Raw genomic sequence first — 14,406 nt, 5'->3', positions numbered from 1 at the left:
CCACAGTAGAATTCCCTTAGGACTAAAGTTTGTAACAATTGGAATGACACCATCTGCTGGAGAGCTATTGTAGGAAAGCTCCACCATGAGGAGAAGGCTTCTGAGGGCAAGCCATGTGGCTTTTCTTTGGTGTCAGGAAGTGATGTTTACTTGTGGGAGGCTGGCTTTCTTGCTCTTTTTTGCCAGGACTAGATTACCATGGTCATTTATTACTATGTATTGTATACCTAATTTATTCCACCGATCTATTTCTTAGCCAGTACCAGATTGTTTTGATGATTACTGCTTTGTAATACAATTTGAGGGCAGTTAGGTGCCACAGTGGATAAAGCACCTGCCCTGGATTCAGGAGGACCTGAGTTTAAATCTGGCCTCAGACACTTGACACTAGCTGTGTGACCCTGGGCAAGTCACTTAACCCTCATTGCCCTACCAAAAAAACATACAATTTGAAATCTGGTACTACCTAAACTACCTTCTTTCCACTTAAAAAAGGTTAATCTTGCCTTTAATTTTCAGGGTATCCAATCTAATGTTTAATTGGGCATTTTTAGTTTGTTATTTTAGTTCTAATTTGTTCTAGTTTTTTTAGATGCCCAGTTCATTGTTCTGTTCTTTCTCTATTTTACTGATGTAAGCATTTAGAGAGTTTTTTATTTGAAAATAAGATTTTTCTATTCAGCTCTGGCCTTTTCATCCAGGAATGCTAAAAAAAGAAGTCCTCTCATTAAATAGCATCTTTTCTCCTGAAGGATTATACTCAGTTTTGCTGGATAGGTTATTCTTCATTGTAATCATAGCTCCTTTACCAAGTCCTCCAATCCTTTAATGTTGAAACTGCTAGATCTTGTGTGATTTTTGAATTGAGAATTTGTCTATAATATTCCTGGGAGTTTTTATTTTGGGATCCCTTTCAGGAGGTAATTGGTGGATTCTTTCTAGGTTACCTTATGGATCTACCATATCAGAGCAATTTTCCTTGATAATTTCTTTAAAGATGATTCTAGGATCTTTCTTTGATATGGCTTTCAGGTAGTACAATAAATCTTAATATTTAATACCTCTCTTAATATCTTAATACCTCTCTATTTTTCCTAGGTCAGTTGTCTTTCCCATGAAATATTTCATAGTTCATTTTATTTTTTCCTTCTTTTGATTTTTTATTATTTCTTGGTGACTCATGGATTCATTAGCTTTCATTTGCCCAATTTTAATTTTTAAGGAATTATTTTCTTCAGTTAGATTTCACAGCCCTTTTACCATTTGACCAATTCTATTTTTTTAAAGTGTCATTTTCTTCAGAATTTTTTGCGTGTCTTTTACCAAGCTGTTGACTCTCTTTTCATATATTTCTTATATCATTCTCATCCCCACCCCAATTTTTCCTCTACCTCTCTTATTTTATTTTTTAAACTCTTTTTGAGCTCTTCCAGGAATCCTTGCTGGGTTTGTATCAAATTAACATTTTTCTTTGAGGCTTTACTTATAGCTTCTTTGACATCATTGTCTTCTTCTGGGTTTGTGTCTTGATTCCCTGTCATCATAGTAACTAGTTATGGTCAGCTTCTTTTGTTGTTGTTTGCTCGTTTTTCTATTTTAAACTTTATATTAAAATTGAACTCTGCTCCTGAGGTGGAGCAGGTACTGTCTCAAGCTTCAGGCCTTTCATCTTGCTGTTTTCAGAGATAGCTCTGGGGGTCTGTAGGTTTTTTGGTGCTTCCAAGGTGGTATGGTATAAGGAGAGGTGTGGTTCCTGCTTTCCTGATCTGTGCTCTGGTCTTGACCCAGGAAGGGGCCTTATTCTTTTATACCCATGAGTGCTATCACTCCTTCTAGCCCTGGAACTGTAAGAAATTGCTTACAGGGGCAGCTAGGTGGCACAGTGGATAGAGCACCAGCCCTGGAGTCAGGAGGACCTGAGTTCAAATCCGGCCTCAGACACTTAACACTTACTAGCTGTGTGACCCTGGGCAAGTCACTTAACCCCAATTGCCTCACCAAAAAAAAAAAAAAAAAGAAATTGCTTACAGTAACTGTAACTGCAATTGGGAGTGCTTCTCTCTGTCATGGAATTGAGAACAGGGTCCCTTCCCTCCCATGAGTGATCGCAATCACTCTTCTCTGCCCTGGAACTTCAACCTGGCCCTCATTTCCCTTGTTCACAAGTGTTATCATTTCTCTTGACATTGGGGCTATGACCTGGAACTGTGTGTGGGCAAAGCAATAGAGCTTTGAACCCAGCTTCAGCAAAAGGTCCCTTCAACCTCCTTCTGACCAGTTGTCTAATACTCCCTTATCTGAGGGCTGAAAGTTCCTGAAGATGTTGCCAGTGCCAATGCAATCACCTCCAATGCAAAGTCTGAGCTGCCTGAACTATGCTTCTGGAGCCTCCCTCCCCACCCCCTACAGTGACACAGACCCTTTGTGCTCTGAGAAAAAGAGACATGTCACTTAACATCTGGTCTCAACTTAATTGTTGCATCCTGTGCCGAGCCCTGTCCTTTCTTCTTGAGTCCCGAGTATCGAATTGGTGGGCAAACTCCCTGACCCACTCAACAGGGACTGGGGTTCTGACACATGATGGATTGCAGACAAAACTAATATGTGGCTGACAAGTGGAGAGACTGAGACTGAGCAGAAGTAAAAATACTGTTAATTGGCAATAAAACTTAAAGGAGACAGTGAGAATTTGACAAGCAATAAACTTCTAAACGAACTATACTGGGGCAGGGCTGTGTACCATCCAGACCCCATCCTCAGAGTTTAATCTGACTCAAATCCATAATCATCTCATACAGTAGGACAGTGGAAAAAGCTACCTGCACCAGCCGAGAGGGCAAGTTGCCAGCTGTAGGGCCATGAACAGGACAGGCGCGACTAGGACAACTGATCTAGCACACCCAGACAAGAAGTGCAGGGGGGTGAACTGCACACACTATAAAGGCCTCAGAGTAAAAAGCCGGTCACACAGCACCTATACCCCTGCACAAGAATCCGCAAACAGGGACCTTGGTGCCCCCAGAGCAGACCTCAACTTAAAAAAAATAAATAAATAAGCTGCAATAAGGAGTAAGAAGCAAAAAAGAGCCCTCTCCATTGAGAGCTTCTGTATCAATAGGGAAGAAGCCAACACAAACTCAGATGAGGACAATACCCTCAAATTGCCTACATGTGAAGCCTCCCGAGGGAAGGTGAATTGGTCTCAAGAACAAAAAGCCTTCCTGGAAGAGCTCAAAAAGGACTTTAAAAATCAATTGAGGGGGGTCAGCTAGGTGGCGCTGTGGATAGAGCACCAGCCCTGGATTCAGAAGGACCTGAGTTCAAATCCGGCCTCAGACACTTGACACTTACTAGCTGTGTGACCCTGGACAAGTCACTTAACCCCCATTGCCCCGCAAAAAAAAAAAAATCAATTGAGAAAGGTAGAAGAAAAAATGAGAAGACAAATGAAAGCAAAACAAGAAAACTATGAAAAAAGAATCAGCAGCTTGGAAAAGGAAAGATTAATAAGATTGAAAGCAAAAAAAACTATAGAATTAATCAATAAAACTAAGAGCTGGTTTTATAAAAAAACAACAATAAAATAGATAAAATGTTGGTTAATTTGATTAAAAAAAAGAAGAAAACCAAATTACCAGTATCAAAAATGAAAAGAGTGATGTTACCATCAATGAAGTGGAAATTAAATCAATAGTTAAGAATTATTTTGCCCAACCGTATGCCAATAAATTTGACAATCTAAATGAAATGGATGAATATTTACAAAAATACAAACTGCCCAGGTTAACTGAAGAGGAAATAAAATCCTTAAATAAACCCATATTAGAAAAAGAAATTGAACAAGCCATTAATGAACTCCCTAAGAAAAAATCCCCAGGGCCAGATGGGTTTACAGGTGAATTTTACCAAACATTTAAAGAACAATTAATTCCAATATTATACAAATTATTTGGAAAAATAGGTGAAGAAGGAGTTCTACCAAATTTGTTTTATGACACAAATATGGTGGTGATACCAAAACAGGCAAAACAAAAACAGAGAAAGAAAATTATAGACCAATTTCCGTAATGAATATTGATGCTAAAATCTTAAATAAGATATTAGCAGGGAGATTACAGCAAGTGATCATACCAGGAATGCAGGGCTGGTTCAACACTAGGAAAACTGTTAACATAATCAACCACATCAATAAGAAAACTAACCAAAATGATATGATTATCTCAATAGATGCAGAGAAAGCTTTTGACAAAATATAGCACCCATTCCTAATAAAAACACTAGAGAGTTTAGGAATAGGTGGAGCTTTCCTTAAAATAATAAAGAGTATCTACCTAAAACCATCATTGCATTATGTGCAATGGAGATAAATTAGAGGACTTCCCAATAAGATCAGGGGTGAAACAGGGATGTCCATTATCACCCCTATTATTTAATATTGTACTGGAAATGTTAGCTTTAGCAATCAGAGAAGAAAAAGGAATTAAAGGAATTCAAATAGGCAAGGAGGAAACAAAACTATTACTCTTTGCAGATGATATGATGGTATACTTAAAGAATCCTAGAGAATCAACTCAAAAATTACTTGAAACACTTAACAACTTCAGCAAAGTAGCAGGATATAAAATAAATCCACATAAATCATCAGCGTTTCTATACATGACCAACAAAGTCCAGCAGCAAGAGATAGAAAGAGAAATTCCATTTAAAGTAATGGTAGATAATATAAAATACTTGGGAGTCTACTTGCCAAGACAAACACAGGAACTCTATGAACACAACTACCGAACACTCTTCACACAAATCAAATCAGATCTAAATAATTGGAAAGATATCAATTGCTCATGGATAGGCAGAGCTAATATAGTAAAAATGACAATAATACCTAAATTAATTTACTTATTCAGTGCCAAACCAATCAGACTACCTAAAAATTATTTTATAGAGCTAGAAAAAATAATAACAAAATTCACCTGGAAAAACAAAAAATCAAGAATATTCAGGGAAATAATGAAAAAAAATTCACAGGAAGGTGGGTTAGCAGTACTAAACCTGGAGCTCTACTATAAAGCGGCAGTCATCAAAACTATCTGGTACTAGCTAAGAAATAGAGTGGAGGATCAATGGAATAGGCTAAGCACAGGAAACACAGTAGTAAATGACACTAGTAATGTAGTGTTTGATAAACAGAAAGACTCCAGCTTCTGAGATAGGAACTCAGTATTTGACAAAAACTGCAGGGAAAACTGGAAGATAGTATGGCAGAAAATTAGGTATAGACAACATCTGACACCTTATACTAAAATAAGGTCAAAATGGATACATGATTTAGACATAAGAGGTGACACCATAGGTAAATTAGGAGAGAAAGGAATAGTCTACCTTTCAAATCTTTGAAAGGAAAACAGTTTTTACCAAACAAGAGATAGAGAATATTATTAAAATGCAAAATGGATGATTTTGATTACATTAAATTAAAATTTTTTGTACAAACAGAAGCAATGCATCCAAAATTAGAAGGGAGGCAGAAAGCTGGGAAACAATTTTTGTGGCCAGTTCTTCTGATAAAGGCTTCATTTCTAAAATATAGGGAACTAAATCAAATTTATAAGAATCCAAGTCATTCCCCAATTGAGAAATGGTCAAAGGATATGAACAGGCAGTTTTCTAATGAAGAAACCAAAACTATTTACTCCCATATGAAAAAATGCTCTAAATCTCTAATGATTAGAGAGATGCACATTAAAATAACTCTGAGGTACCACCTGACACTAAAATTACAAAAAAGGAAAATAATAAATGTTGGAGAGGCTGTGGGAAAATTGGAACACTAATGCATTGTTGGTGGAGCTGTGAACTGATCCAACCATTCTGGAGAGCAATTTGGAATTATGCCCAAAGGGCTATAAAGCTGTGCATACCCTTTGATCCAACAATACCACTTTTGGGTCTTTTTCCCAAAGAGATCATGGAAAGGGGAGAGGGACCCACATGTACAGCAATATTTATAGCTGCTCTTTACGTGGTGGCAAGGAATTGGAAGTTGAGGGGGTGCCCATCAATTGGGGAATGGCTGGACAAGTTGTGGTATATGAATGTAATGGAATATATTGTGCTGTAAGAAACGATGAGCAGGAGGAGTTCAGAGAAACCTGGAGGGTCTTGCGTGGCCTGATGATGAGTGAAATGAGCAGAACCAGAACATTGTACACAGTATCATCAACATTGTGTGTTGATCTACTGTGATGGACTATATTCTTCTCACCAGTGCAATGATACAGAAGAGTTCCAGGGAACTCATGATAGAAGAGGATCTCCAAATCCAAGGAAAAAAAAAGAACTGTGGAGTATAGACTGCGATTGAACCATACTATTTCTTTTGTTTTTGGTGCTGTTGTTTTCCTATTTTGAGGTTTTTTTCGTCATTGCTCTGATTTGTTCCTCTTATAACACGACTAATGGAGAAATATGTTAATATTTATATATATATATATATATATATATATGTAACCTATATCAAATACCTGCTGTCTAGGGGAGGGGGGAGGGATGGAGAAAAATCTGAAATTGGAAAGTTTGTATAACAAAAGTTGAGAACTATCTTTACATGTAACAGGAAAAAAATAAATACTTTATTAAAAAAAGGAACTACAGGAATTTTAGAGAAGCAGGAACACATATGCCCCAGAAGTAAATGATAATTACAAACCTGATAACAATAACATAGGAAATAAAGAGTAAATTGGACTGAGAACTTCAGAAAAAAAAAACAAGAACATGGCATTATTTGAGTGAATCTGCAGATTGTCTCCAGGAAAAAACCCAAGCCAAACCTGGTCTTCAAACTCTATCCATGGTGGTTCAAAGTTAATAGTTTCAATGGCAACAAATTCTGAAAGAGGCTAGGAAAAAGACGTTTAACTAATTATAAAGGAAAGGAAAAAATAACACAAAATAGTTCCACAGCAATGAAAACTCACAGGAAGGAGTGGAATTTACAGTTCCACTGACAAAAGCAAAGATGCTCAACTTGTTACCCCAACTGTCATACAAAATTGATCCTAATAACCAGTGAAAAAAAGATGAACATTCAACAAAAGAGAAACATTTGAGGGACTGCTGCAACAATGCTATTCTTGTTTTTCCTCCCACATGATCCTTTGTAACCAGTCATTGCGCCACTTCACTGGTCACATCCCATGTGTGGAATGCTCTCTCTCTTCACTTTGCCTCCTGACTTCCCTGGTTTTCTTCAAGATTTAGGTCCCAACTTTTCTCCTTTAAGAGTTCCTTCCCAATCCCAACCACCCAACACTCCTCCCACCCTCCCACTTAATTTCTTCCCTCTGAGATTATCTGCAATTTATCTCTTAATCTCTTGTTTCTACATGATTGCTTACATTAGAATGTGAGCTCCTGAAGGGCGACACTAGAAACTAAAAGAGTTCTCATCAATTGAGGGGTGGATAAAAAAAGTGGTACATGATTGCATTAGAATATTATTGTCATACAAGACATGATGAAAGGGGAGATTTGAAAAAAACCTGGGAGGACTTATATGAACTGGTGCAGAGAGAAGTGAGAAGAATTAAGAGAACAATATACACAATAACAACATTGTAAAGATAAACAACTTGCAATGACTTAATAATTCTTATCAATACAAAGACCAAAGACAGAGAGGCGACTGAGAGTATAAAATGAAGCATATACTTTTTCGATATGGCCAATGCAAGAATTTGTCTTACTTAGTCCCTCACATAAGTTACAATGATTTTGCTTTTCTTTTTTTTCCCTTTCATTCTTTCATTCTCTTACTGGGAAGGAGAGGGTTGGAGGGAAGAAGTGAAATGGAGAGAAAAACCATCTTTTGTTCATTGAAAAAAATAAATTAAACTTTAAAACACATCTAAAAATTATGAAACTGTTAATAAAAAGTACTGTACCTGATCACTTGTGTCAGTAGTCTTCTGTAAATCTGACAGAGATTTGCTTCTTCTGACTCTTAACTTTGGCTGTAAAAATATAATATGAAAAACATAAGCTGATTGGTAAAGCTGAATCTCACATGTAACTTGATACTTAACAAGAACTGGAACTGTGACTTCATTGATATCAGGAAACCCCTAGTAAAGAAATTCCCTCTACTAAAGCAGTTTAACGTCCTCTCTATAACTTAAAGTTTTAGAAAGTTGCCAAAACGTATTAGTTTCTAGTTCTTAACCACCTCAAAAAGAGCTTTATAAATATTTTTATATATGATTCTTTTTTTTTCTTTCTTTGGTATCATTGAGCATGTAATACATGCTTTGTTTCATTGACCTTGTAATATAAAGTCAGCAAATTTAGTCCATTTTTTCCATTTATATCTTTAGTATTTTTTTCAACTTAAAAAAATTATCTTCCTCTTTTAAGTCAATGCTTTGGCCCCTTGATAGTTTTGCTTAGGCTACTTGTTGTGACTCTTCATAGATTCTCTTCCTTCCCACCTATCCTAATTCTGGTTTTTGTCTACCTTCTCTCTAATCTTGAGATTTGCTTAAAAATGATTAATTGCCCTTCTTCTCTTCTTCCTTCCTCCCTTCCTTCACCTGTGCTTTCTTAGTTATGAAATTGATTCAAAATTGTCCCTCATTTCTGCCCTTGAAATTTCTTGTTTATTTTTTACTACATTCTTTTTCTTAAAAGTTGTTCTTTGCTTTATTACTTTGTTAATTCTTCTCCTTTACAATAAATTTTGAAATGTTATTCTCTGTTATTATTTCACAGCATAACAGTAGTCTTTGATTCTGTTGTAAACAGTCCTCTCAGGGATAGATTCTGTTTTCTCCATGAGAATTATAGGCTTTATAGTTTGGGCTAATCTTTTTGACTAAGGAAATATTGTATACATTTGTATTATTTAAGATTGGAGCACAAAACCCAGGAAAACACAGAATTGAGAGACAGAGAGAGACACAGAGAGAGAGAGAGAGAGACAGAGAGAAACAGAGGAGAGAGACAGAGAGGAGAGACAGAGAGAGAAGGGGCAAGTGTCAGGTTTTCCCTCACTAGTAGCAACAGCACAGCATGAGATAGAAGCATTTCAGAAATATTTCACATTCCCAGTGCCTGATGTGTGGACAAGAAGACAGAACAAGTGAATGAATGGAAAGAGAGATATTGATCTTGAATGAAACTGAATGGTCTTTCCCTGCAAATCTGGGAAAGCTGTCAGGTTTTCCTCTTTTTCTCTCTCCATTATTTCAGAAGGAGCTAAAATACAATGTTTCCAATTTCCTTATTAAGATATTTCCTCCCATTGTTGATATATTTTATAATACCTAACATTTTTATAGGACCTACTATGTTCCAGGCACTACACTAAGCACTCTGAAAATGTTATTTCAAGTAGTGTTTGCCAGAATATAATTCTTGGGATTGATCTCAAATGGCATTATGAAATAATATTTATAGCTTTTAAAATGACTTTAGCTTATTCAGAAAAATACCTGCTAAAAGGAAGAAAATACTTCACTTACTTTAGTCAGCTATTGTTAATTTCTAGATCCTATAGGAGGATCTTTTTTCATAGTGTAAAGGTATTAGATCAATAAGGGTACCACTAATCCAAATTGAGATACAGAATTTAAAAATTAAGATATAAAATTTAACTGTAATTCAGATATGCACATTAAATTATTCAAACAAAGTTCTTAATTTATATGAAAAGAATTGTTTTTATTTTTTTCTTCTGTTCTTTTTTTTTCTGGGCAATGAGGGTAAGTGACTTGTCCACAGTCACACAGCTAGTAAGTGTCAACGTGTCTGAGGTCAGATTTGAACTCAGGTCCTCCTGACTCCAGGGCTGGTGTTTTATCCACTGTGCCACCTAGCTGCCCCCAAAAGAGTTGTTTTTAAATTCTGGTAATGTAAGTAAAAGGGGAGGGAAGTGAGAAGTTATACAGAATTGAAGTGAGAGGTTAGTTTATAATAGTACTTCTGGATCAAGTCACTGCCATTAAAAATTTGAGAAAGATTATTCCTAAGGAGCCCAGATTTACTGATTGGTACAGATTATGCAAAGAAAATATAAGAACTATACAAAATAACACTAAAGGCTACAAAATGTTAGCATTTACTGAATATTTAGAAAGACACTGTCAGGTGGCTAGAATTATACAACATAAGCTATTCTTTCAGAACTTGCAGATGGTAAATTCCCATACTACCAATACAACCCCCTAAAACTGTGGCAAAATTAGAGCATCATTATAGTAGGAATTATTTTTCACAATTGTCTGAACATAATATTAACACAAAAAATTCTAACAACTTTTGTTTTGCTTTGTTTTTATATGTTGTAAGTTCTTTGTGTTGTCGTTGCTGTTTTGTTGAAATTTGTTGATTTCAATAGTGTAAAAAGATAAGAGAATTGATTTGAGGTTTGAGACATCCAGTGGTCCCACAGATAGTATGTGTCAAAGGTAGGATCTGAAACAAAGCTATTCTTTCTGAACTAATAGATGATAAATTTCCATACTGCCAATTCAAACTACTAGATTTCTTTGAGAATTCAACAAACTGTGTTTTATATAGAACTATCCTAGTTTTACAGATGAGAAAAATAAGGCTGAAGGGTTAAGTAATTTGCCCAGGGCCACAAAGAAATTAGATCTTCATAACTCCAAGTTCAACCTGCTATCCATTAAGCCACTAAGCTGTAGTATTCTGGAGTTGTAATTGATCATTGTCTTGATTAAAGTTCTTAAGTCTTTCACAATTTTTTTTTTGTAGTCAATGTATGAATCAGTTTTGTAGTCAATTTATAAATTGTCCTACTGGCTCTGCCCACTACACAGATCCAACAATGTGTAACCTGGGTTTCAAGCAAATCTTAGAGCATTTTTCAGGCTGCATATGCATGACTCCAGATTGGTGGAAAGAATGCTGAGTTACATTATCTGTAAGGGATTGAATTGGTATGAGAGCTTTGGAAAGAAGAAACATTCTTCATTCCTTCTTTGAGAGACATATTTATGATTTCAGATTCTCTCAGGAATTACACCCAAACACATGGAGAGAGACACAGACTATATGTGGCAGACATGTAGTGGAAGCCTGATCTTTAACAAGTCTCTGATTTCTAGTTTGTCTTCTTAGACACTTCAAGGAATTTCCTTCTGAGATCAAGAACCCTTTCTTGGTTGAGCTGATAGCTCATCTCTTTTTGAGCTAAAGAGTTTATTCACTCTGTGTGTTTTCTGATATATTCTAATCTTTATAAATTCTCTAATTTCTATTCGTTATTTGCTTGGATAAATGGGTTTACTCACTTTTGTTATTTATGATGGTATTTTGTATAACTTCATTTGGTGGGAAGGAACAGAGACTGTAAGATTGAGGTAACCATTAGAGTGATCAAGGGATTAGCTTTTTGTTATGAATTGTGCCCTGGTCCAGTAATATTTAGTAGGAGTAAATAGATATAATTCCAATACAGTGGCACTTTCAGAGACTGGAGAAAAGAGTGGCTCAAATAAAGATTTTTTTTTCCTATTCCATTCAAGTCAGGAATCATAGTTTCCCTTTGAGAGGGGCAGACAAGAATGCCAGAAAAATTTATCAATTAATTCTATGAGCTCCATTTAGATGTGGCCATATGTGGAGATAGATAGATAGATAGATAGATATACATATAGATATATAATTTGAATAGTCAGTACACATTTTATAAGGGCATTAGTGTGCCAGCCCTTTCAACCATTTTCATGTTTTAGTCATTTTTGACAATCTTATGAGTATGATGTGGAACCTCAGAGTTTTAATTTGCATTCCTCTTATTAGTGATTTGCAGATTTTTTTCATACAGCTGTAGAAAGCTTGCCTTTCTTCTTTTGAAAACAACCTACTCATATCCCTTGAGCATTTATCTTTTAAGGTATAGATTCTTATTCTTACATATTTGTATCAATTCACTAGATAGATAGATAGATAGATAGATAGACAGATAGATAGATACTGAGCACAAATGTTCAAAGTTTGCAATAAAGATGTTTTCTAGTTTACTGTCCCTTTACTTTCCCTTCCATTTGGTCCCCTTCATTGTTTTGGTTATAAAAACTTTTCCATTTTTTAATCAACATTGTCCGTTTTATGTCACATGAAGCCTTTCCATCCTTTGATCAAGAACTCTTTCCCTAGCTGTAGTTATAAAAGTTATCTCCCTCCATGCTTTTAAAATTTGTTCATGGTATGATTTTTATATTGGTAATATATCCATTTTTATTACATTGGAATGCCTCAAACATGTGCAACTAATATCTCTCCAATTATTTAGGGGCAGCCCTCTTTTAATGTATTTTGTAGTTATATTTGTATAATTTCCATGTTAGTAGCTAGATTTCCAAATATTACATAGATTCTCTTGTTATTTAAAATGGAATTGCTTTTTCAAACCTCTGACTTTTGGGGTTTGTAGGTAATATATAGAAAAACCCTTATGGTTTTGTGGGTTTATTTTAAATTCTGCTACTTTCTCAAGTCATTGTTTTTTATTAGTTTTTTTAGGTGAGTTTCTAGGTTTCTCTAGTTAAATCATCTGATCATCTGTTAAAAAAAAAAAAAGGTAATTGTGCCTGTGCTGTGTCTGTGCTTATTTGCCCAATTTCTTTTTCCTTTTTTATTGCTATGGCTAGAATTCTAAAAGTACATTAAATTATGGTGGTTAAAAGGGACATCCTTGCTTTACCCCTGATCTTACTGAAAGTCTTCTAAAGTTTCTTCAATGAAGATGATATACATTCTTATTATACTTATTCCTATGTTTTAAATGGTTTTTAAGCATTAAAAGTGTGTTGTATTTTCTTTAAAAACTTTTTCTACAATTACTGATTTAAATTTAAGTCAACTGTTAAAGATTATTTTTGTTTTTATTAATATGTCCTATAATGTTTATAGTATTACCAATATTGAACCAATTCTGCATGCTCAATAAATAATTAACCTAGTAATAATGAATAATTTTTAAATATGGGGAGGTAATCCTTTGGCTGATATTTTGTCAAACATTATTGTATTATTTATTATCTCTAGAGATATTGGTCTATAGTTTTCCTTCTCTACTTTGGCTTTTCCTGGTTTAGAGATCAATATTATCTCTGATTCATAGTTTTATAGAATCCTTTCTTTCTCCATTTTTGTAAGCAATTTATGTAATATTATAAGTAATTTTACTTTGAATATTTGATAGAGGTCACTTATCTGGTCCCAGGATAATTTTCACTGGTAAATTTTTACGGTTTAATTACCCTTTTCTGAGATTTCTATTTGGTGAAAATATGTTAAACACAGATTTAATTTTGTTACCTATTATGCTTTTTAACAATATCTATTTTTACAGTTGTTTTGTCAGATCATGATTGCTTCACCTCTTTCCCCCACTTTGCCTAAAGTGGAATAGATTTCATTCTAGTCTCTCATTCTAATTCTTTTAAAATCTGTTTCAAGTGCATTTCTGATAAACATATTGAAGAGAAGAAAAAAGAGAAACAGAAGGAATCTGATCAACACTAGTAATATATAATTGAAGTGTGAATAGAACACTGAACCTGGAGTTAGGAAGACCAAAGTTCAAATATATCCTCAGATACTTATTAGTTGATTAGCTCTGGACAAGTCACTTAACCTCTCTTTGCCTTTCTTTCCTCAGCTGTAAAATGGTGCTAATAATAGCACTATCTTGAAAGGTTGTTGTGAAGGTGAAATGAAATAATATTTTTTGTAAGGCACTTAGCATAGTGCATGGCACATAGTAGGTGCCATATAAAGGCTTTTTATAAAAAAAATTTCTTTTGCAACAAAAATTTATTTTATTTTTTCCAGTTACATGTAAGGGTAGTTTTCAACATTCATTTTCATAAGATTTAGAGTCCCCAAATTTTCTCCATCCCTCCCTTTCCTCGCCCCCCCCTCCACAAGACATCAACCAACCTGATATAGGTTATATATGTACAATCCACAAGTGCTCTTTTTATGAATTTTTTCTATGGGGGTGGACAGTATGCTTCATCATTAGTCCCTTGGGATTGTCTTAAATTATTGTATTGCTGAGAGTAGTTAAGTCATTCATAATTGCTCACTGAACAATACTGCTGTCACTATGCACAATGAACTTCCAGTTCTGCTCATTTCACTATACATCAGTTCATATGAGTCTTTCCAGGTTTTTCTTGTGTCATCCTGTTTGTCATTTCCTATAGCACAATACCATTCCACTACAATCATATACCATAGCTTCTTCTGTCATTCCTCAATTGATGGACATTCCCTTTATTCCCAATTCTTAGCCACCACAAAGAGTTGCTATATTTTTTGTACAATGTTTCCCCCTTTTCTCTTTTTTATGATTACTATTGTTAACAGTTTCCC

The 14,406-nt window shown here is 35.0% G+C and overlaps 1 protein-coding gene across 1 annotated transcript in view; it reads right to left on the bottom strand.

Annotated features, from left to right (window-relative positions):
• The window catches only part of TTC6 (tetratricopeptide repeat domain 6), a 245,880-nt gene that overhangs the window by 150,791 nt on the left and 80,683 nt on the right, over positions 1-14,406 (bottom strand). Inside the window, 2 exon segments of the mRNA XM_043980656.1 lie at positions 6,831-6,899; positions 7,944-8,012. Coding sequence (XP_043836591.1) covers positions 6,831-6,899; positions 7,944-8,012 — 138 coding nt within the window.

Source organism: Dromiciops gliroides, chromosome 2 (assembly GCF_019393635.1).
Source record: "Dromiciops gliroides isolate mDroGli1 chromosome 2, mDroGli1.pri, whole genome shotgun sequence".
Lineage (NCBI taxonomy): Eukaryota > Metazoa > Chordata > Mammalia > Microbiotheria > Microbiotheriidae > Dromiciops > Dromiciops gliroides.
This window is presented reverse-complemented; position numbering and strand designations above follow the sequence as displayed.